The sequence below is a fragment of the Ranitomeya variabilis genome, chromosome 2, assembly GCF_051348905.1.
Source record: "Ranitomeya variabilis isolate aRanVar5 chromosome 2, aRanVar5.hap1, whole genome shotgun sequence".
Classification (NCBI taxonomy): Eukaryota; Metazoa; Chordata; class Amphibia; order Anura; family Dendrobatidae; genus Ranitomeya; species Ranitomeya variabilis.
Window position 1 is genome coordinate 878,054,425 of NC_135233.1, and position 23,768 is coordinate 878,078,192.

At 41.0% G+C, this 23,768-nt stretch overlaps 1 protein-coding gene across 1 annotated transcript in view; it reads right to left on the reverse strand.

Annotated features, from left to right (window-relative positions):
- LOC143808074 (putative cation-transporting ATPase 13A4) overlaps nt 1-23,768 on the reverse strand; it is a 71,434-nt gene that overhangs the window by 34,627 nt on the left and 13,039 nt on the right. Inside the window, exons 7-15 of the mRNA XM_077290331.1 lie at nt 18,716-18,850; nt 17,233-17,305; nt 15,041-15,172; nt 14,394-14,561; nt 10,739-10,896; nt 9,845-10,033; nt 9,183-9,244; nt 8,218-8,368; nt 801-881 (exon numbers count right to left, since the gene is read on the reverse strand). Coding sequence (XP_077146446.1) covers nt 801-881; nt 8,218-8,368; nt 9,183-9,244; nt 9,845-10,033; nt 10,739-10,896; nt 14,394-14,561; nt 15,041-15,172; nt 17,233-17,305; nt 18,716-18,850 — 1,149 coding nt within the window. The remainder of the gene's footprint in view (nt 1-800; nt 882-8,217; nt 8,369-9,182; nt 9,245-9,844; nt 10,034-10,738; nt 10,897-14,393; nt 14,562-15,040; nt 15,173-17,232; nt 17,306-18,715; nt 18,851-23,768) is intronic.

Below are 23,768 nucleotides of genomic sequence, written 5' to 3' on the forward strand. Positions count from 1 at the left end.
AAATAACCACACTTTCACAATTATTATCCAAAATTGACCAACTTTACAGAATGGCTGAATTAGCAGCCCTCGTGAATCATACGACCCCAACATTCAAAGAAATCTGGAACCCTTGGGTCCTTTATAGGTCTAATATTCATCTGATACCTGAAGACTTATCTTAAACAAACTAGCTGAAAAACAAGGTGCATCCACTCCATTTATACCCTTGAATCCTGTTCCCTTCCTTTCCACCCTCTTTTCTTTCATATTTCCTATTTCTTTAAATTATGTTTTCATTTTTAGACGACCAGCATACTTAGACTGATCTTAATTAATGATTGATTGCAGGAGATATTACCTATCACCTAGTTTATACCTAGATTTAAGTATCCTTCAATTGGTTATTGTTTTTCATTTACATACTACACTTGTCTTACCTGCATATATACTGAGTAGTCTTATTGTTCTATACTTGTCCTAAGAGCTCTTACTCAAAGTTTAACTTTGTCGTTCTATTAACTGTTTTATTGTATTTTATACATGTTTGTATATCTGTTCTTTTTGAAAATCAATAAAAAGAACATTGAAAAGAAAAGAAAGGTCCGTTTCATGCACCAAAAACATGGGAAGGGGTCAATCACTGACAAGTTGGCCATGTATATGGCACTTAGCACATATGGCAAAAGAACTACTATGGATGTGCTTTGGATCTTGCTAAATGTCTGCTTTGTATCTCACCATTTTATGTCTGCTTTGTACTGTCATTTGAAATATCAATACATTTTACATGTTTGCAAAAACTAAGAATTGATTCTCACCATACATCCTTCTTTCCCTGGCTTAACGATGAGGCTGGATGATGACATTTCATTATTCTCTGTAGCAGACTGGGTCACTTCCTAAAAAGGGATCAACTCTATAAGGCAGAGCATACTATATAAATTAAGAAAAACAGATCAACATATGATATTTTACTGGAAGAAAAGTTTAGAGCCACGGTCTGGCTCTCACAGGCTTGCATTGAGAGATTGTGATAGTTACCTCTGACTTTCAGTCAGTCAAAAGTTGCGATCACCCAATGGTGGCGGGCTGTATTGGTGGTGCCAACAGCTGAAGATGGCAGTTGGTAATTATAATACTGGTGTCAGGAAACTTACAGTAGATTCGTAGCACCACTCCAGTGGTGAAATAAAAATAAAGCTAAATTGGTACTTTAACACCTTCACACCACAGCCCTTTTTCGTTTTTGTGTTTCAGTTTCTTGCTCCCCTTTTTTATTTTTCCATCAATATGAAAATGTGAGGGCTTGTTTTTTGCGGGACGAGTTGTACATTTGAACAATACCATTGGTTCTACCATATTGTTCCTCAACTGTTTTTTGGATTTTTTTTTTATCATGTTCATCAAATTCTAAAACTGACCTGCCACTATGATTCTCCAGGTCATTACAAGTTTGTAGATACCAAACATATATAGGTTGTTTTTTATTTAAATGGTGAAGAAAAAAATCCAGAGTTTGCTAAAAAAAAATGATGTCATTTCCATGACCCATAGCGTCGTTACTTTTCAAGATATGGGGCTGGGTTAGGGCTTATTTTTTGCATGTTGAGTTGACGTTTTTAAAGATACCATTTTGGTGTGGATACGATCTTTTGATCACCCATTATTGCATTTTAATGCAATATTGCAGAAACCAAAAAATGTACTGTATTTTTCTGACCATAAGATGCACTTTTTTCCTCCAAATTTGAGAGGAAAGTGTGGGTGCGTCTTATGGTAGGGATGTAATGTGGGGAGGGGGCAGCAGCGAGTGGGATTGCACTGGGAGGCAGGAGGCAGAAAAATGTCCCTGCTGGGCTTTAGGAATCAGTGCTGGGGAAACCACATGGTGAATATTCATTAGCTGCTTCCCCACCCACCTGTCAGCTGAGCAGTGGGCCAGGAGCAACAAATGAATACTCCTTCACAGGGACACACATGGTTTCCCCAGCGCTGGATTCCTGCAGCAGCTGGGGAGATATGTGTGTCTGGTGGAGGAGGCAGCAGCAGCAGCAGGGGCCAGAGGAGACAAGATCGCTGCAGGCCTACCTGCCAAGGCTGTGCTGGATGCTGAGTGCTCCAGCACAAGGACCTGTGTGATGTCATGAAGAAGGCATCACATGGCAGCACAGAGCCCTCCCTCTTCTGATGTCATCACAGGTCCTGCAGACACCACACTACAATCTGCAAGCTTACTCCTGTGCTGTGAAGAGGCAACAAGAGGGAGGGCTCTGTGGTGTCATGGGATGGGATGCTCCAGCATTTTACCTCACCACAGTGTGGCTGGCTACTACAATTAAAAGGTTAGTCACTACAACACACAATAAAGCACTCTGCCACTTCTGTGGTGAACTAGAACTCCCAGCATGCCATAGGTTCTGCAGGACATGCTGGGAGCTATAGTTCTCCCAATGGGATCTCAAAGCAGCACTCCAGTGTTATTTTTCAGTGCTGGAGTGGTGCTTTAAATATAAGCCCTGTGCCCCCAATCTTATACTCACCCTGTTGTGATTTTGCTTTTTGCTCCCTCTAGTGGTCATTAGTGATTTGACTCTGGAGCGTCTGTCTTTTCCTATATCCTCACCTGGGCCGTTAGTTCAGGGACGTTGCTATATAAGCTCCCTGGACCTTCAGTTCAATGCCTGGCATCGTTGAAATCAGAGCTAATCTGTTGTGCTCTTGTCCTCTGATCCTGGTTCCTGTTTTTTCAAGCTAAGTCTGCTTCTTTGCTTTTTGCTTTTGTTTTGTTTGGTATTTTTGTCCAGCTTGTTCCTATCTGTATCCTGACCTTTGCTGGAAGCTCTAGGGGGCTGGTGTTCTCCCCCCGGACCGTTAGACGGTTCGGGGGTTCTTGAATCTCCAGCGTGGATTTTTATAGGGTTTTTGTTGACCAGATAAGTTATCTTGCTATATTCTGCTATTAGTAAGCTGGCCTCTCTTTGCTGAACCTGGTTCATTTCTGTGTTTGTCATTTCCTCTTACCTCACCGTTATTATTTGTGGGGGGCTTGTATCTTGCTTTGGGGTCCCTTTCTCTGGAGGCAAGAGAGGTCTTTGTTTTCTTCTCCTAGGGGTAGTTAGATTCTCCGGCTGGCGCGAGTCATCTAGCGATCACCGTAGGCATGATCCCCGGCTACTTCTAGTGTTGGCGTTAGGAGTAGCTATTTGGTCAACCCAGTTACCACAGCCCTATGAGCTGGATTTTTGTATCTTGCAGACTTACACGTTCCTCTGAGACCCTGTCCACTGGGGTCATAACAGTATGCCAGGCCAGTATTAAATGTTTAATGCATTGCAGAAGTGGGATTATAAGAATGAAAATTTTGAGTTTTTTTTTTCCCTCTCTCATTTTTTTTTTTTTTTCTTTCTTTTCCCCTTTACCTCAGAGTGGCTTAAGCTTGCTGCAGACATGAATGTCCAGACCTTGATTACAAGGGTGGACCAGCTTGCCGCTCGTGTGCAGGGTATACAAGATTATGTTACCAGAAATCCTAGGTCTGAACCCAAGATTCCGATTCCTGAACTGTTTTCAGGAGACCGATTTAAGTTTAGGAATTTCAGGAATAATTGTGAATTATTTTTGTCCCTGAAACCTTGTTCGTCTGGAGACTCTGCTCAACAAGTAAAAATTGTTATTTCATTCTTACGGGGTGACCCTCAGGATTGGGCTTTTTCGTTGGCGCCAGGAGATCCGGCATTGGCTGATATTGATGCGTTTTTTCTGGCGCTCGGTTTACTTTATGAGGAACCCAATCTTGAGATTCAGGCAGAGAAAGCCTTGCTGGCTATGTCTCAGGGCCAGGACGAGGCTGAGGTGTATTGCCAAAAATTTCGGAAATGGTCCGTGCTGACACATTGGAACGAGTGTGCACTGGCCGCTAATTTTAGAAATGGCCTTTCTGAGGCCATTAAGAATGTTATGGTGGGTTTTCCCATTCCCACAGGTCTGAATGATACCATGTCCCTGGCTATTCAAATTGACCGGCGGTTGCGGGAGTGCAAAACCGCAAATTCCCTCATGTTGTTGTCTGAACAGACACCTGATGTGATGCAATGTGATAGAAAAACCGCAAATTCCCTCATGGTGTTGTCTGAACGGACACCTGATTTGATGCAATGTGATAGAATCCTGACTAGAAATGAGAGGAAAATTCATAGACGCCGGAATGGCTTGTGCTACTACTGTGGTGATTCTACACATGTTATCTCAGCATGCTCTAAACGTATATCTAAGGTTGTTAGTCCTGTCACCGTTGGTAATTTGCATCCTAAGTTTATTCTGTCTGTAACTTTGATTTGCTCACTGTCATCTTATCCTGTCATGGCGTTTGTAGATTCAGGTGCTGCCCTGAGTCTTATGGATCTCTCATTTGCTAAGCGCTGTGGTTTTATTCTTGAACCATTAGAAAATCCTATCCCTCTTAGGGGTATTGATGCTACGCCATTGGCAGAAAATAAGCTGCAGTATTGGACACAGGTTACCATGTGCATGACTCCTGAACACCGCGAGGTGATATGTTTTCTCGTTCTACATAAAATGCATGATTTGGTTGTTTTGGGGCTGCCATGGTTACAGACCCATAATCCAGTCCTTGACTGGAAGGCTATGTCAGTGTCTAGTTGGGGCTGTCGTGGTATTCATGAGGATTCCCTGCCTGTGTCTATTGCTTCTTCTACGCCTTCGGAAGTTCCGGAGTACTTGTCTGATTATCAGGATGTCTTTAGCGAGTCCAGGTCCAGTGCATTGCCTCCTCATAGGGAATGTGACTGTGCAATAGATTTGATTCCAGGCAGTAAATTTCCTAAGGGAAGACTGTTTAATCTGTCGGTACCTGAACATACCGCTATGCGTTCATATATCAAGGAGTCTCTGGAGAAAGGACACATCCGTCCGTCTTCTTCCCCTCTTGGTGCGGGATTCTTTTTTGTGGCTAAAAAGGACGGATCTTTGAGGCCTTGTATTGACTATCGGCTTTTAAATAAGATCACTGTCAAATTTCAGTATCCTTTGCCGCTGTTGTCTGACTTGTTTGCCCGGATTAAAGGTGCCAAGTGGTTTACCAAGATAGACCTTCGTGGTGCGTACAACCTTGTGCGCATTAAGCAAGGGGATGAATGGAAAACCGCATTCAATACGCCCGAAGGTCATTTTGAGTACTTGGTGATGCCTTTTGGGCTCTCTAATGCCCCTTCAGTTTTTCAGTCCTTTATGCATGACATTTTCCGGAACTATCTGGATAAATTTCTGATCTTCCGGTGTCTCAGGGCATGTCTGTTATCTGGGTGATATGTGATCGCTTCTCCAAGATGGTCCATTTGGTTCCTTTGCCTAAACTGCCTTCCTCTTCCGATCTGGTTCCTGTGTTTTTCCAGAACGTGGTTCGTTTGCACGGCATCCCTGAGAATATTGTGTCAGACAGAGGATCCCAGTTCGTTTCCAGATTCTGGCGATCCTTTTGTAGTAGGATGGGTATTGACTTGTCATTTTCGTCTGCTTTCCATCCTCAGACTAATGGACAGACGGAGCGAACTAATCAGACTTTGGAGGCTTATTTGAGGTGTTTTGTCTCTGCTGATCAGGACGATTGGGTGACCTTCTTGCCGTTAGCTGAGTTTGCCCTTAATAATCGGGCTAGTTCCGCCACCTTGGTTTCGCCGTTTCTCTGCAACTCTGGTTTCCACCCTCGTTTTTCTTCGGGTCATGTGGAACCTTCTGACTGCCCTGGGGTGGATTCTGTGGTGGATAGGTTGCAGCGGATCTGGAATCTTGTGGTGGACAACTTGAAGTTGTCACAGGAGAGGGCTCAGCGCTTTGCCAACCGCCGCCGCGGTGTGGGTCCCCGACTACGTGTTGGGGATTTGGTGTGGCTTTCTTCCCGCTTTGTTCCTATGAAGGTTTCCTCTCCCAAATTTAAACCTCGTTTTATTGGTCCTTACAAGATATTGGAAATTCTTAATCCTGTATCCTTTCGCCTGGATCTTCCTGTGTCGTTTGCTATCCACAACGTGTTTCATAGGTCCTTGTTGCGGCGGTACGTTGTGCCTGTGGTTCCTTCTGCTGAGCCTCCTGCTCCGGTGTTGGTTGAGGGCGAGTTGGAGTACGTGGTGGAGAAGATCTTGGATTCTCGTCTCTCCAGGCGGAGGCTTCAGTACCTGGTCAAGTGGAAGGGCTATGGTCAGGAAGATAATTCCTGGGTGGTCGCCTCTGATGTTCATGCGGCCGATTTAGTTCGTGCCTTTCATGCCGCTCATCCTGATCGCCCTGGTGGTCGTGGTCAGGGTTCGGTGACCCCTCACTAAGGGGGGGGTACTGTTGTGATTTTGCTTTTTGCTCCCTCTAGTGGTCATTAGTGATTTGACTCTGGAGCGTCTGTCTTTTCCTATATCCTCACCTGGGCCGTTAGTTCAGGGGCGTTGCTATATAAGCTCCCTGGACCTTCAGTTCAATGCCTGGCATCGTTGAAATCAGAGCTAATCTGTTGTGCTCTTGTCCTCTGATCCTGGTTCCTGTTTTTTCAAGCTAAGTCTGCTTCTTTGCTTTTTGCTTTTGTTTTGTTTGGTATTTTTGTCCAGCTTGTTCCTATCTGTATCCTGACCTTTGCTGGAAGCTCTAGGGGGCTGGTGTTCTCCCCCCGGACCGTTAGACGGTTCGGGGGTTCTTGAATCTCCAGCGTGGATTTTTATAGGGTTTTTGTTGACCAGATAAGTTATCTTGCTATATTCTGCTATTAGTAAGCTGGCCTCTCTTTGCTGAACCTGGTTCATTTCTGTGTTTGTCATTTCCTCTTACCTCACCGTTATTATTTGTGGGGGGCTTGTATCTTGCTTTGGGGTCCCTTTCTCTGGAGGCAAGAGAGGTCTTTGTTTTCTTCTCCTAGGGGTAGTTAGATTCTCCGGCTGGCGCGAGTCATCTAGCGATCACCGTAGGCATGATCCCCGGCTACTTCTAGTGTTGGCGTTAGGAGTAGCTATTTGGTCAACCCAGTTACCACAGCCCTATGAGCTGGATTTTTGTATCTTGCAGACTTACACGTTCCTCTGAGACCCTGTCCACTGGGGTCATAACATCACCCTCCAGCATCTTCATACAGTACTTTACAGACACCACACTGGTCCCGCAGCTCTATCTTCTACCCGCAGCTTCCAACATAATAACATACTATTATATATAATAAAAACACATATAATAGTATGTTTATGTTATTAAATATTTTACCACGTTTTTTGCGTCAAATATTTTTTTCCCTATTTTCCACCTCTAAAACCTGGGTGCGTCTTATAGTCCGGTGCGTCTTATAGTCTGAAAAATACGGTAATTTTGGCGTTTTGACCTTTTTTTGCTACCCCATTTTCCAATCGGATTAATTCTTTTTATAGCTTGATAGATCGGGCAATTCTAAACACGACGATACCATTTTTTTTTTATTGTTTTATTTTGAATGGGGCGTGATTTGAATTTTTATATTTTTTTATTTTTTAAATATTTTTAAAAACATTGTTTTTTACTTTTTGCATGCTTCATTAGTCTCTATGGTAGACTAGAAGCTGCAGTTTTCTGATTGCCTGTGCTACACATAGGCAATGATCAGATTGCCTGTGTGTAGCAGAAATGCGGCGATCATAGCAATCCAGCAACAACAATCATATGAGTCTGCTGGAGACCTCTGGTAGTCGTGCCAACCCATCAGCAACCCGTGGTCATGTGACACGGATGCAGATGGGCGGTATTTTAAGCATGCTTCCGGCGCGATCACAATAAATGTTGCTGTCAGAGATTGACAGCGGCATTTAACGCGTTAACAGCCATGAGTGGATTATGATGCTACCCACTGACATGTACCGGGAAGGATGTGGGCTCTGCGCCGGATCCCACATCAAAGGGAGGGACAAGACATGCGCTGTACATGTACGGTGCATGTCATGAAGGGGTGAAAATGTATTAATTTAAACACTATATTAAAATATCCTGCTTTTTATGGGCATGCAGAGTGAAGAATGGTATGTGGCATATGTTTTTTATCTGAAAAACTACAGCTGATAGGGGAAAACGGGTGTCATTTTTGGAATCAGTGGGTCAAATATACTGAGAAACAGGTCTAACATTTGAGGCACCAAAATGTGTGTTGGTCATGCTTATGACTATTTGACATTTACTAGTTATTATTGACAGTCAACAGAATATTATTCTTCATCCTACCCAGTGTGTAGCTTCAAACATCTTCAAATCCAGTGGATCCCCTTGGATTGTTCCATCAATAGCAACTAATGAGTGGCAACTTGTCAAAGCTGCAAGTAATGGTCCCCAAGGCAAAGTGTTATCAGACACGAAGCTGTGTACCTCCTGGAAACTGAAGAAGGTGATGTGTTATTTGTCTTGTCAAATATCTATAATTGTGGCATGTAATGCATGAGATGAACATAAACCAACAAAGTATGAAACAGTGTGATTAACACTTACTAATTATATACCATGTGTTGTAGGTTTTATATGGTTTAAAAAGTGTTTTTACCCATACATACCTGTTTACTATTTTTACATCAATCAGGTGTGTGTCGGAGTATGGACTCTGAATGTAGTATTTTTTGAATTGAATTATTGTTTTGTCTACATTGTATCAAATATTACACTTAAAGATACTTTTAGAAACTTTTCATAATACTACTATAATAAAAATCACACATTTTTAAGCATTTTGAGAGAGGAGACTTTCTTTTTCTCCATGTTGAAATAATCCATAGGTAAATATGTTGGGGTATACAACAGCTGCACGCTTATGCTGTGGAGGGTCTGTATTGAGCAAACAGCAGATGACAGTATGTTAATTGTTAGCGCTTGGTAATACTGTACTATAAAATCGATTTGATCTGTTTGTGTCAGTTCTCTCCTGTGATCTTCCATGTTGTGGCGATAAAGATAATAGTTGCTGTATGTTAGAAGTAAAATGTCTGAGTGTTAATGATTCTGTTAATAGCTGAAATCTGCAACTAAATAGGAAAAAAAAACTTGATGCACCACCACACTTCTTGTCATCAATGTCTACACTGACATTTTATGCTGCATCCTATACGACACAGAAAGTCTCTATATTCCGGGCGTACAATTATGTATAGCTGAGCATGGTGAAAAAAATATGAATATTATATTCTGGTGATGAAGCATACCTGTTTCCATGAGAAGGAAGAACACCCCATAAATCTAATCCATCTTCAGTCAAAGTTCCAGTCTATAATAAAATAAATACAAAATCTCACTTTGAAATCTTGTACATTTCTATAATAAATAACAATTACTTAATATTTATTTTGTAAATGGACAGATGTTTATGTGAATATGATGTATCTTCTTGTGAAAACTCTACCAGAATAAGTAGATACTGTATATTGTAATTAAAGAGGATATCCAGTCCAAATTGATAAGTCTGCAGTCACTCTGTGTGACTGCAGGCTTATGAATCCCCCCAGCACATGCACTGTGTGCTTTGAGGATTCGCCGGTTTCTGAGCCGTGACTGGAGGGTCTGTATGCGTTATACATACTCCTGGCCAGAGCCCATTTAGTGGGAGTGGCCTCCCTCCATACACTTGTATTGAGCGAGGCCGCACCTTGACTAGTGATGTGGCCGACTGGAGGATGTGGCCTACTGGAGGGCGTAGCGACCGCGACCGACTAGAGGGCGTGGCGTCACTCCATACAGATGAATGGAGGACTCTGCTTGGGAGTATGTATAACGCATACATATCCTCAGGCCCAAGCTCACAGAGTGACTGCAGACTTATCAATTTGGACCGGACAACCACTTTAATATTAAATAGGAATTTCCTCACCTTATCAAAGCACACAATGTTCAACCTGCCGCAAACATTTATTCTTTGAGGGCTGATGCAGAAAATACCCTCTTTTTTAAGTCTACGCTGTGCATACATGATCCCCGTAGATAGGGCTGCTGACAATGCTGGAGGAACAGCCGTAGTGATAATAATCAAGGCTTTTATCAACACTTCAGTGGGAGATTCCTATAGTAAAACATGTAGAATAAATTACAATTCTGTATTGTATTGATTTCTTATGTCAGTGAATAGAAATATTAGGGTTTACATCCGGACGCTAGAAACTGGAAATGAAATATCTCAATGCTGAGAGTTTTTTACAATGTATTCAGTCTACAAAATCAACTGCAAGCTAAACTGATTTGGCATCAAACTGACATTACCCAGACTGATAGATTGTAAAAAATCACCAGGATAAGATAACAAAAAATGCAGATCATTTTCCAGAGTTTCGTAGGTTGGATAACTGTTCACCATCAACTACAAGAAGTGTTAGCTTTGGCTGTGGGCAAGGATTGATCCATTTGCTGACAAGTGGAAATTTTATAAATTAATCACAAAGTTTATTACATCATTATAAAACATGCAAAATAAAAATCAGCAAAAGTTATATATTTATTAACCATTTGAATGTAATGCACCCCACTGGAAAACACCTAAGATCATGTTAAATTTCTAAATGCCTAATAAAAGTACACATCCTATTAAAACTACTATCGAAAATTTTGGAATTTAAGACATAATCTTTTTAAAACCAATTATATAGCACTGATTGCTAATATTAACAATGTTCTATAGTGTACTGGAGTATATCAATTGCTACATAACAAATGTGTCTTAAAAGCAATATTTCTATTCCTCATAAATAAAAAGGGGAACTATTATTCTTACCCCTTGTAGGACAAAAACAACCACTGTGTAGATTGTTCCAATTACAGCTACTGTTGCTAGAACCATAAGGAATCTGAAGGCGTCCCTGTAGAGTTTAAAGTTCATGGGTTTTGGATACAAGATGGATCTAACCAGATCCCCTTTAGCAGTATTAAATCCTGTAGATGAGAATGAGAGTTCTTAGGAAAAGTGAGTATGAAGAAATAATTAAGCTTTATTTCAACTTCATAATCTATATTTAACAATATCTATATTGCAATAATAATAAATATTTAGCGAAAATACTGCCACCATGTGGTGGGATAACCGCATGACAAGCTAAGGCACAGTATGAAAGCCTCTAGCACTTTGAATGATTTAGACACATACGCACTGTGAGAGGGAGACATGTCATAGAGCGATGAGCTGGACTGTGTTGCCCTCTTGAATCTATCGTCTCTGTTTTTGAGCGGACTATTTAAACATGGTGGGACACAATAGATGTAATACATCTTCAGCTGAACTTTATTTTTCACCAGATGAGATCCTTCAACACAGCTTCCTGATGAAACCTGACACCATAAGAGTGGAAAGTGCAGAGGTGCAGCGTGTGGACATATACAGTGGGGCAAAAAAGTATTTAGTCAGTCAGCAATAGTGCAAGTTCCACCACTTAAAAAGATGAGAGGCGTCTGTAATTTACATCATAGGTAGACCTCAACTATGGGAGACAAACTGAGAAAAAAAAATCCAGAAAATCACATTGTCTGTTTTTTTATCATTTTATTTGCATATTATGGTGGAAAATAAGTATTTGGTCAGAAACAAACAATCAAGATTTCTGGCTCTCACAGACCTGTAACTTCTTCTTTAAGAGTCTCCTCTTTCCTCCACTCATTACCTGTAGTAATGGCTCCTGTTTAAACTTGGTATCAGTATAAAAAGACACCTGTGCACACCCTCAAACAGTCTGACTCCAAACTCCACTATGGTGAAGACCAAAGAGCTGTCAAAGGACACCATAAACAAAATTGTAGCCCTGCACCAGGTTGGGAAGACTGAATCTGCAATAGCCAACCAGCTTGGAGTGAAGAAATCAACAGTGGGAGCAATAATTAGAAAATGGAAGACATTCAAGACCACTGATAATCTCCCTCGATCTGGGGCTCCACGCAAAATCCCACCCCGTGGGGTCAGAATGATCACAAGAACGGTGAGCAAAAATCCCAGAACCACGCGGGGGGACCTAGTGAATGAACTGCAGAGAGCTGGGACCAATGTAACAAGGCCTACCATAAGTAACACACTACGCCACCATGGACTCAGATCCTGCAGTGCCAGACGTGTCCCACTGCTTAAGCCAGTACATGTCCGGGCCCGTCTGAAGTTTGCTAGAGAGCATTTGGATGATCCAGAGGAGTTTTGGGAGAATGTCCTATGGTCTGATGAAACCAAACTGGAACTGTTTGGTAGAAACACAACTTTTCGTGTTTGGAGGAAAAAGAATACTGAGTTGCATCCATCAAACACCATACCTACTGTAAAGCATGGTGGTGGAAACATCATGCTTTGGGGCTGTTTCTCTGCAAAGGGGCCAGGACGACTGATCCGGGTACATGAAAGAATGAATGGGGCCATGTATCGTGAGATTTTGAGTGCAAACCTCCTTCCATCAGCAAGGGCATTGAAGATGAAACGTGGCTGGGTCTTTCAACATGACAATTATCCAAAGCACACCGCCAGGGCAACGAAGGAGTGGCTTCGTAAGAAGCATTTCAAGGTCCTGGAGTGGCCTAGCCAGTCTCCAGATCTCAACGCTATAGAAAACCTTTGGAGGGAGTTGAAAGTCCGTGTTGCCAAGCGAAAAGCCAAAAACATCACTGCTCTAGAGGAGATCTGCATGGAGGAATGGGCCAACATACCAACAACAGTGTGTGGCAACCTTGTGAAGACTTACAGAAAACGTTTGACCTCTGTCATTGCCAACAAAGGATATATTACAAAGTATTGAGATGAAATTTTGTTTCTGACCAAATACTTATTTTCCACCATAATATGCAAATAAAATGATAAAAAAACAGACAATGTGATTTTCTGGATTTTTTTTTCTCAGTTTGTCTCCCATAGTTGACGTCTACCTATGATGTAAATTACAGACGCCTCTCATCTTTTTAAGTGGTGGAACTTGCACTATTGCTGACTGACTAAATACTTTTTTGCCCCACTGTAAGTAAACCGTTTACCACATGCTACTCTAAGTTTATGAAGGACTGACTATTGAAGTCTATTTGGTTGGATCTGTTGTATCCATAGGACACCTGTTTTGTGTTGATGTACATATCCAGGGAAGCTGCCTGCCTTATTTGAAGATATGATCTCTATGTTATATGACTGTTACCCTCAGCATTCTTGATCATCATTTTGCACTATCATTAATTTTATTTCTCTGGGGTTTTTCCTGTAATCAGACAGGTAAGAGAATATTTATGAGAGCCAACAATGAGCAAGGGATGCCACTATTAGGGTGCGACCTCCGCTGCAAGACAGGGGTCATCACTAAGGGTTGACATACATAGATTTTAAGACCATCCTTCTGAAGGCACAGTATATAATTTATTTTAAAAGACTGACTATTATTAAAGCCTATTTTTGTGAATCTGATATATCTTTAGGACACCCTTCTGTTTGTTACAGTGCTAATCTTTATATCTCTTACGGGGTTCCATGGTTTTGTTGAAGAGATGGTGCTCACTGCTCAGTATAAAATGAATGTTAACCCTGGCATTGATTACTATCTGCCTATGGTTACATTAATTTCTAAGTCAAATAATAGTGGAGAGATACTCCAGTAAGATCTGATAAATTAGGTCTTAGGTCTCAGAATTATATTTTGCATTTTTGCTTTTTGACTTTGCTGTTTTATTGTCTACTATATTCATACCATTTGGTTTCTTGTTATTAGACAAGTAGGGAAATATTATGGAGAGCCTATGACGAGTAGGTGTGCCATTATCATGACTTTAGGGTGCCAACTCTGTCGCTCAGGTAGGAATCATTATTAGGGCAAGATCCCACCGATAGGGTCCACATTATTAGACATTATAACCATCTTTCTCATTGAGTTCACAGTTCTGAGAATGGGACATATTGTGTTTTTAATTCAATGGATTAATTGTTGTGTGTTTAATATGGGTATTTTTTTAACATATACGTAATAAAGAATGCTTTTTAAGGGGAATTTATGTAATTAGTTTCTGATATCCTCTTCATACCAGTGCTCGCATGTCACTCTCCACAAGAAGAAACCTTACCCCTTAGACCCCAGTCCAGAGCCTCTCACCTAGCCAAATCAGTTCTCATGCTTCGCACTGACGAGGGCCAACAGCCCAAAACACCATGTCTGCGAATTGAGATACTGATTTGGCTTTTATCCTAAGTCATATTGCACGACTCGTTAAAAGGTTGATTGTGACTTGTAGGGTCGCTACTTCCAATAGATGGCGCTATAGAGTTCAAGTCCTCTTTTTCTCTGAAGAGGCAATTTGCTCTTTATAGACAAACACTGTAAGAAATTTACTAAGAACACTACAACCATCAATTGAACTCAGGGATGGTAACAGTCACTAAGTAAAAGTATTATTATGTACAAGATGTATAGTACAGTCTGAATTCTTACCAGTTCTTAGGACAACTGCCTTTACTTGCCCCTGGCCTGTTGACTTTGTCTGAATCACTTCTGTTCCACAAAAAAGTACATGTCTTTTGAAATCTCCACTGTGCACCTTCCATGACACAGTATGATCATTATGAGGCAAGGGTGTCTTAGAGACAGGAACACTTTCACCTAAAAAAATCCAAGAAAACAACTTCAACAATTTGTACTTTATGATTTAAATTTGTTTTCTTTCTCCAATTCTCTTGCATCATGTTATCTATGAAATTCAAATAAGCTGCCTAATCTAGATCAATAGTTATTCACAATATAAGGGCATCAACATTGTTCTTGGGCAGCACTGTGGCTCAGTGGATAGCACTGCAGCCTCGCAGCGCTGGGGTCCTGGGTTCAAATCCCACCAAGGACAACATCTGCAAGGAGTTTGTAGGCTCTCCCTGTATGCATGGGTTTCCTCCCACATTCCAAAGACATACTGATAGGGAACTTAGATTATGAGCCCCATCGGGACAGCGATGATAATGTGTGCAAACTGTAAAGCGTTGCGGAATATGTTAGCGCTATATTGAAATAAAGATTATTATTGTTCTAGGAAAATCCAGTTTCATACTTATTGATCTTATCTACTGGATGCCTCACATATACAATACCTGTAAGCATGCTTTCATTCACAATACATCCTCCACTGAGGAGAATGGCATCACATGGAAGGAAAAGCTTCTTTCCCGTAAGGACAATTACATCACCTGGCACCAAGCAGCGGGATTCCACTTCCTTACACTCTGCAACAAAAGTTCCAAATGTTAACAATAATATATTTTTTTATCTTTTAAATTCAAAGTACACATCTAAATACATGCTGCATTTTTATTAACCCTCCAAAATTGGTAGTATTTATTACGTGAATTAGATAAAATATTTCAATCGAAAACTCTGCATTGCTTGTGTATAAAACCAGAGACAAGAAATACAGAGAATACAGAAACAGAAATACAGAAAAAACCCATAGAAGGATATGGATGTTGCATGACGAATGTCCACAACACAGATCCATGTAATGGCTATGTACATGTGATGATTTGCCCTTATTGCTAATTGTGCAAGCATAACAACTTTTCAAGCACATAAATGTAAACATATGTAAAAATACATTTTAGACAAAAAATCTTTATATTATATTTATTTCATTAAAAAAAAACAATATTACTACCAAAAAACAATATTACTACTAACTTGTAACTTTTTTAAAGATAACCTTTCACCATTTTGTACATGCCAAATTGGCCTCACCATGATAACTTTATGGTTATAACTTTATAGCTGAAGATCCAAATAACATTTATTTTTAATTTTTATATTCATCATCTCCATTATGAAAATATTAGCTTGCAACATTCATATGCAAATTTTCCCTTCATCCAAAGGTGCATTAGGAGAAATTCTTTTCTGGAGGTGTTTACGTTTTGTCGTGCAGGTAGAAAAAAAGAAGAAAATGCCCTCTAGAATGGCTTAGAACTGACTTCATTTGTGATCTGGTAAGACTGATAAGTCTATCTAGTCTATCTAGGTCATACAGATCTCACAGCTGATGATTAATGTGATTAAAAGTACAATGGGAGGAAAGTAGAGCTGTGTGTCATTACAGACACAAATCTGCATCTATACCAGGTATTGGGGACAAATTTCCCAATATTGTGTCTAAATGCACTGTCCTGTATGTGACCCACTGGTTTCACTCTACAGCTCTCATCTCACAGCACTGTCATGACTGTAAAATGAGAGCTGTATTGTGTGATCAGTATGTCATAGGCCAGTTTCACTCGTCAGTGGCTCCGGTACGTGTGGTGACAGTTTTCTCACGTACTGGAGACACTGACTCAAGTAGACACATTAAAATCAATTTGTCTCTGCACATGTCAGCGTGGTTTCACGGACCGTGTGTCCGTTTGAAAAACACGGAGACATGTCAGTGTTTGTGGGAGCGCACGGATCACACGGACCCATTAAAGTCAATGGGTCCATGTAAAACACGTACCGCACATGGATGCTGTCCATGTGCCATCCGTGTGCCGTGCACGAGACAGCGCTAGAGATAAGCGCTGTCCCCTGCATCTGGTGCTGAAGCCGGAATTCATTCCTTCTTCCCCCCAGCAGCGTTCGCTGGAGAGAAGGAATGAAAAAATCATTGTTTTTTTATTTTTTGCGTGTTTAAAATAAAGATCCCGGTCACCACCCCCCTCCCACCCCCTGTGTGCCCGCCTGCTGGAAATCAAATACTCACCCGGCTCCCTCGATGCTTCCTCTCAGCGCCGCAGCTTCTTCCTGTATGAGCAGTCACGTGGTACCGCCCATTACAGTGATGAATAGGGGTGGAGCCGGTACCGGAATTATCTGGACGTGTGAGACTGGCCATATAGAGTACTCTTTGCTTGTAATCACAGTAATTGGCAGCAGTGAAATCTGTGTGATCTAGTTAGACAAACCAGTCTTACCATATCTCAAAGAGAAAACAAGTTCTAATGTTCTCTGAGAGAATTTTCTGTTTTTTTTTCTCCTGCATGAAGCTACCTGTTTAAGTTTGGGCAAAGTCATGCAAGGAGGAAAGTAAACACCATCAGAGAAGAATCTCTGTTAATGTTCCCTTGATAAAAAGGGTAAATAGCATATGAAGTTTACAAGCTAATATCTCCATACCAGAGATGAGAAATAAGAAAATAACAAAATATGTTTTATTTGGAGCTTCAGACACTTTATCATAATGTGGTCAGTTTAACATGTGAAAAATGGTGAAATTAACTGAAACAATATAGTCCAGCTCACTTGTAGCCTTAAAGCAACATACCTCCATTTTTTTGCCGTATGGTCACTTTCATACTGTTGTTAGACTCCACCAGGTTATGAAGCTTTACAGATTCCTTTGGATAAAAATGAGAAGGTAGATTTCAGTTTGGGGAAAACAGAATTGCAAGTGTTATATTTACAAAAGTGCAGTCATTTCACCACTCTACTTGACTGGAACTTAGCCCTGCCTGCTGAATGAATGGAACTTTATTTTTCCTTTGCATGCATTTTAACGCATTGCTTACAAAGCAAAGAAAATAGTATGACATTCTGAAAGATTTCCTATATGTTTGTTTTTTCTTTATAGGGGTATTCCCAAGTTATTAAAATGCTTTAGGTAGTTAAACAGCATTAAAGTAAGCACGTTTACAATTGACTTACTTTTTCTATTTGCTGTCATTCTCCGGACAGTTTTTAACTTTCATAGTGTACAAATGGTTTCCATCGAGCTTGGACACTAGTTCCTCCCCAGACCCCGGTTAAGTGATTACAGTAGTTATATTCCAAGAGAGAAGTTAATTAATAACAGCCATGTTAGCTTACTATACCACATTGATTAATATGCAGCTCTTATCTTTCTCTCATCTTCTCCTCCATCTCCAGCTCAAAGGTTCCTCTAAGCCTTGCCTAATCACAATACAAGCACTGCACCCAGCATCACATAGGCAGTTTCCATAGCAGTGCTAATCAGGGCTCTCACTTTCTAGAACTGTGTGCTTGTACAAAGTTCCTGTTATCTCTACATTTAAATATAGTGACTCAGAACAAGACATGACAGGCCATTAATGTCTAGTAGCCACACAAGGAGGAGCACCCACCACCAGGAAGTAAGGAGAGCCTGCACACTCTGGGCTGCTCAAGAGACAACTTGAGAATGCCCCTTTCAGAAAACTGTATAAAATGAACAATTACATTATATCTGCAACTAAAACATGAGTTATAAAGATAACAAAAAGCAATAACTTAAACACTTTACATTAACTTGGCATTGTGACGAAAAGTTTTCAATTATGTGGCTTGCACTTAAAAATCAAGTTTTAAAGGGCATGTAAATGATTACAAAAAAAGGCCCACTTTATTTTTTTGTCCATGGGATATTCCTGATAATACAGCCTATCACTATTGAAATTAGTATAAATGCAATACCAGGAATAAATCCTGGAAAATAGTGTTGGTGTCTCTGACAAAAAATAAAAACATCTATTTTTCAACGTATTTTTAAAGAATAAAGTGTTCTGCATAATTTGTGTTGAGAGATGGTGAGAATATTTCCACTAAAAATACTTTTAAAGTACATCATCCTCTAGAAATTGTACATATTTAGTGAAAGACGCATATTTAAGCAATTGGCTTATAACTGTAACAAGATTACATTCAATAGTCATATCCCGAGAAAATCATCTTCCCATGAGTAAAATTCCACAGATTAGGGAATATTTGTTCTTAGGCAGAAGCTTAAATTTGGTATTAATAGTATTACCCACCTTTCTAAGATCATGAACGGTAAAAACAATGGAAATGAGAGTCATAATAATAACAGCAATGGAATATGCTATGAAGCCCACAGCCAACCAAAGGGCTAAACTACACATTTCAAAGGCATAAAAAGGATTTAAAACCTACAAAAAAAGAGACAAGAAAATGGTTAATACTCATAGCCCAAGTCTTGTATATATTACAAAAAATGTGAATTATATAAAAGGACCAGTAAAATTATGATATTTTGACTTTTTTCCCACTAATTAAGCATGGGTTTAGGAATGAGCGAACCCCAATAGTAAAGTTTGAGGTTCATACTGGACACTAGTGCCCGGTGCTAAACCCCTAACACCAACATCTTACTGGACGTACATGTTTCTGTTCGGATTCAGCAGCCTAATAAATCATGTTGAAAGACTGCAGTGCAGCCAATCAATGAGCTTTAAGGCTGTGGGCATGTCCGGGCCCATCACAGCCATGCCAATTAATTGAATTGCTGTGATTATCCAGCACACCACATGACCTGGCCTGACAGTGTAAAATAAATAAATAATTTAAAAAAATGGCATGTGGTCCCCCTATTTTTAATAACCAGCCAAAGGAAAGCAGACAGCCGTGATCTGGTCTTATTATGCTGAGAAGGGGTCAATATCCATGGACCTTCCCATCCTATTAATAACAGCCCCCAGCTGTCAGCTTTGCCTTTGCTGGTTATTAAAAATGGGGGGATCCAAAATTGATGTGAAGTTTCCCCTAATGTTAATAACTAGCTAAAGCAAAACAGACAGTGGGGAGCTGATTTTTTATAGGCGGGGAAGGTCCATAGATAATGGACCCTTCCCAATTTAATAAAGCCAGACCTTAGCTGCACCAGAAATGGTGCATTCATTAGATGACCCAATCATGGTGCTTAGCCTCGGCTCTTCCCATTTGCCCTGGTGTGGTGTTACAAAGTAACATTTCCCACATGTCTACTTTACATCAGCACAATTTTGGAACCAAATTTTTTTTATTGTTAAGGAGTTATAAGAGTTAAAAGTTGACCAGTAATTTCTTATTTTTACAATACCATTTTTTTGGGGACCACATCACATTTGAAGTCACTTTGAGGGGTCTATATGATAGAAAATACCCAAGTGTAACCTGATTCTAAAAACTGCACCCCTCAAGGTGCTCAAAACCACATTCAAGAAGTGTATTAAACCTTCAGGTGTTTCTCAGGAATTTTTGGAATGTTTAAAAAAATGAACATTTAACATTTTTTCACAAAAAATTTACTTCAGCTCCAATTTGTTTTAATTTACCAAGGGTAACAGGAGAAACTAGACCCCAAAAGTTGTTGTACAATTTGTCCTGAGTATGCTGATACCCCTTCTGTGGGGGTAAACCACTGTTTGGGCGCATGGCAGAGCTCGGAAGGGAAGAAGCGCCGTTTGACTTTTCAATGCAAAATTGACTTTAATTGAGACAGGATGCCATGTCGTATTTGGAGAGCCCCTGATGTGCCTAAACAGTAGAAACCCCCCACAAGTGACCCCATATAGGAAACTAGACCCCCAAGGAACTTATCTAGATGTGTTGTGAGAACTTTGAACCCCCAAGTGTTTCACTACAGTTTATAACACAGCGCCGTGAAAATAACAATTCTTTTTTTTTCCACAAAAATTATTTTTTAGCCCCTAGTTTTGTATTTTTTCAAGGATAACAGGAGAAATTGGACCCCAAAAGTTGTTGTCCAATTTGTCCTGAGTACGCTGATACCCCATGTGTGGAAGGAGCCACCGATTGGGCGCACGGGAGAGCTCGGAAGGGAAGGAGCGCCATTTGGAATGCAGACTTAGATGGATTGGTCTGCAGGTGTCACGTTGTATTTGCAGATCCCCTGAAGTACCTAAACAGTAGGAACCCCCCACAATTGACCCCATATTGGAAACTAGACCCTCATAGTTGTATTGTGAGAACTTTGAACCCCCAAGTGTTTCACTACAGTTTACAACGCAGAGCCGTGAAACTAAAAAATCTTTTTTTCCCACAAAAATGATTTTTAGCCCCCCCAAGAGAACTTGGACCCCAAAAGTTGTTTTCCAATTTGTCCCGAGTACGCTGATACCCTATATGTTGGGGTAAACCCCTGTTTGGGCGCACGGGAGAGCTCAGAAGGGAAGGAGCACTGTTTTACTTTTTCAACGCAGAATTGGCTGGAATTGAGATCGGACGCCATGTCGCGTTTGGAGAGCCCCTGATGTGCCTGAACAGTGGAAACTCCCCAATTCTACCTGAAACCCTAATCCAAACACACGCCTAACCCTAATCCCAATGGTAACCCTAACCACACCCCTAACCCTGACACACCTCTAACCCTAATCCCAACCGTAAATGTAATCCAAACCCTAACCATAACTTTAGCCCCAACCCTAACCCTAACTTTAGCCCCAACCCTAATCCTAACTTCAGCCCAACCCTAACCCTAACTTTAGCTCCAACCCTAGCCCCAACCCTAACCCTAGCCCTAACCATAGCCCTAACCGTAACCCTAGCCCTAACCCTAACCCTAGCCCTAACCCTAACCCTAGCCCTAATCCTAGCCCTAACCCTAGCCCTAACCCTAACCCTAGCCCTAACCATTACCCTAGCCCTAACCCTAGCCCTAACCCTAACCCTAGCCCTAACCCTAACCCTAGGCCTAATCCTAATGGGAAAATGGAAATAAATACATTTTTTTAATTTTATTATTTTTCCCTAACTAAGGGGGTGATGAAGGGGGGTTTGATTTACTTTTATAGTGTTTTTTTATATCGGATTTTTATGATTGGCAGCTGTCACACACTAAAAGAAGCTTTTTATAGCAAAAAAGTTTTTGCGTCTCCACATTTTGAGGCCTATAATTTTTCCATATTTTGGTCCACAGAGTCATGTGAGGTCTTGCTTTTTGCGGGACGAGTTGACGTTTTTATTGGTCACATTTTCGGGCACATAACATTTTTTGATCGCTTTTTATTCCAATTTTTGTGAGGCAGAATGACCAAAAACCAGCTATTCATGAATTTCTTTGGGGGGAGGCGTTTATACCGTTCCACATTTGTTTTGGCATCGCTTTATTCTGAGGACTATAACTTTTTTATTTTTTTGCTTATGATGCTGTATTGTGGCTCGTTTTTTGCGGGACAAGATGACGTTTTCAGTGGTATCATGGTTATTTATATCCATCTTTTTGATCGCGTGTTATTCCACTTTTTGTTCAGCGGTATGATAATAAAGCGTTGTTTTTTGGCTTTTTTTTTTTTCTTCTTACGGTGTTCACTGAAGGGGTTAACTGTTGTGGATTCTGTTTGTGGGCTCCCTCTGGTGGTTGCTGCTGGTACTGGGTGACATTGGTGGGTTGCGGCCTTTGGTTTCCACCTGTCCATCAGAGGCTGGGTGTTTCCTATTTTACCTGGCCTTTCTGTCATTCCCTTGCCGGCTATCAATGTATTCAGATGTGCTCTGTTTGGTTCCTGCCTACCTGCTCCCAGATCTTTCAGGATAAGCTAAGTGCTGATTTTCAGTTGTTTGGTTTTTTGTCCAGCTTGCTTATTATGTCTCTATGCTAGCTGGTAGCTCTAGTGGACTGAGGTTCTCCCCATGTGCCATGAGTTGGCACATGGGTTCTTGTAATCTCAGGATGGTATTTTTGATTAGGGTTTTTTGCTGACCGCTCAGTCCCCTTTTGTATCTTTCTGCTTTCTAGTTTACAGCGGGCCTCAATTTGCTAAAGCTATATATATCATCTCTATGTGTGTGCCTTCCTCTCATTTCACCGTCAATACATGTGAGGGGGCAACTATATCTTTTGGGGTTCATTCCTCTGGAGGCAAGTGAGGTCTTATTTTCTCTGCAGTACTAGTTAGCTCTTAGGCTGGTGCGTGGCGTCTAGAACCAACGTAGGCACGCTCCCTGGCTATCTCTAGTTGCGTTTGTCAGGCGTAGGGCAGCGGTCAGCCCAAGTTCCATCACCCTAGAGCTCGTCTGTTATTTATTTGTACTTTGTTTGTCCTGTGCTATCCCTAGCCATTGGGGATTCATGAGAGTATAGCCGGCCCACAAAGTGTTAATATTTTGGGCTGAAGCAGGAGAAATAGAAGTGTTTAAGGGAAATTTTTTTTTTTTTTTTTTTCCCTTCAGAGTTTTGCTGCCTAGCCCTTAATTGCTGTCTAGCTGCTTCTTACCTCCTCTTAACCCTTGAATGGCTCTGATCTTAGCTGTTTAACATGGATGTCCAGAGTTTGGCTTCCAGCCTGAGTAATCTCGCGGCAAAAGTTCAAAACATACAGGATTTTGTTGTTCACACTCCCATGTCTGAACCTAGAATTCCTATTCCAGAGTTCTTCTCTGGAGATAGATCTACCTTCCTGAATTTCAGGAACAATTGTAAATTGTTTCTTTCTTTAAAATCTCGCTCCTCTGGAGACCCTGCTCAACAGGTCAAGATTGTAATATCTTTCCTGCGGGGCGACCCTCAGAATTGGGCATTTGCATTGGCACCAGGGGATCCTGCATTGCTCAGTGTGGATGCGTTTTTTCTGGCATTGGGATTGCTCTATGAGGAACCTAACTTGGAGATTCAGGCTGAAAAGGCTTTATTAGCCCTCTCTCAGGGGCATGATGAAGCGGAAATATATTGTCAAAAATTTCGGAAATGGTCGGTGCTTACTCAGTGGAATGAGTGCGCCCTGGCTGCAAACTTCAGAAATGGTCTTTCTGAGGCCATTAAGGATATTATGGTGGGGTTCCCTACGCCTACAGGTCTGAATGAGTCTATGGCTATGGCCATTCAGATTGATCGGCGTTTACGGGAGCGCAAACCCGTGCACCAGTTGGCGGTGTCTTCTGAACAGGCACCTGAGACTATGCAATGTGATAGAATTTAGTCCAGAAGTGAACGGCAAAATTATTGGCGGAAAAATGGATTGTGTTTTTATTGTGGTGATTCAGCTCATGTTATATCAGCATGCTCTAAACGCACAAAAAGGGTTGATAAATCTTTTGCCATTGGTACTTTGCAGCCTAAGTTCATTTTGT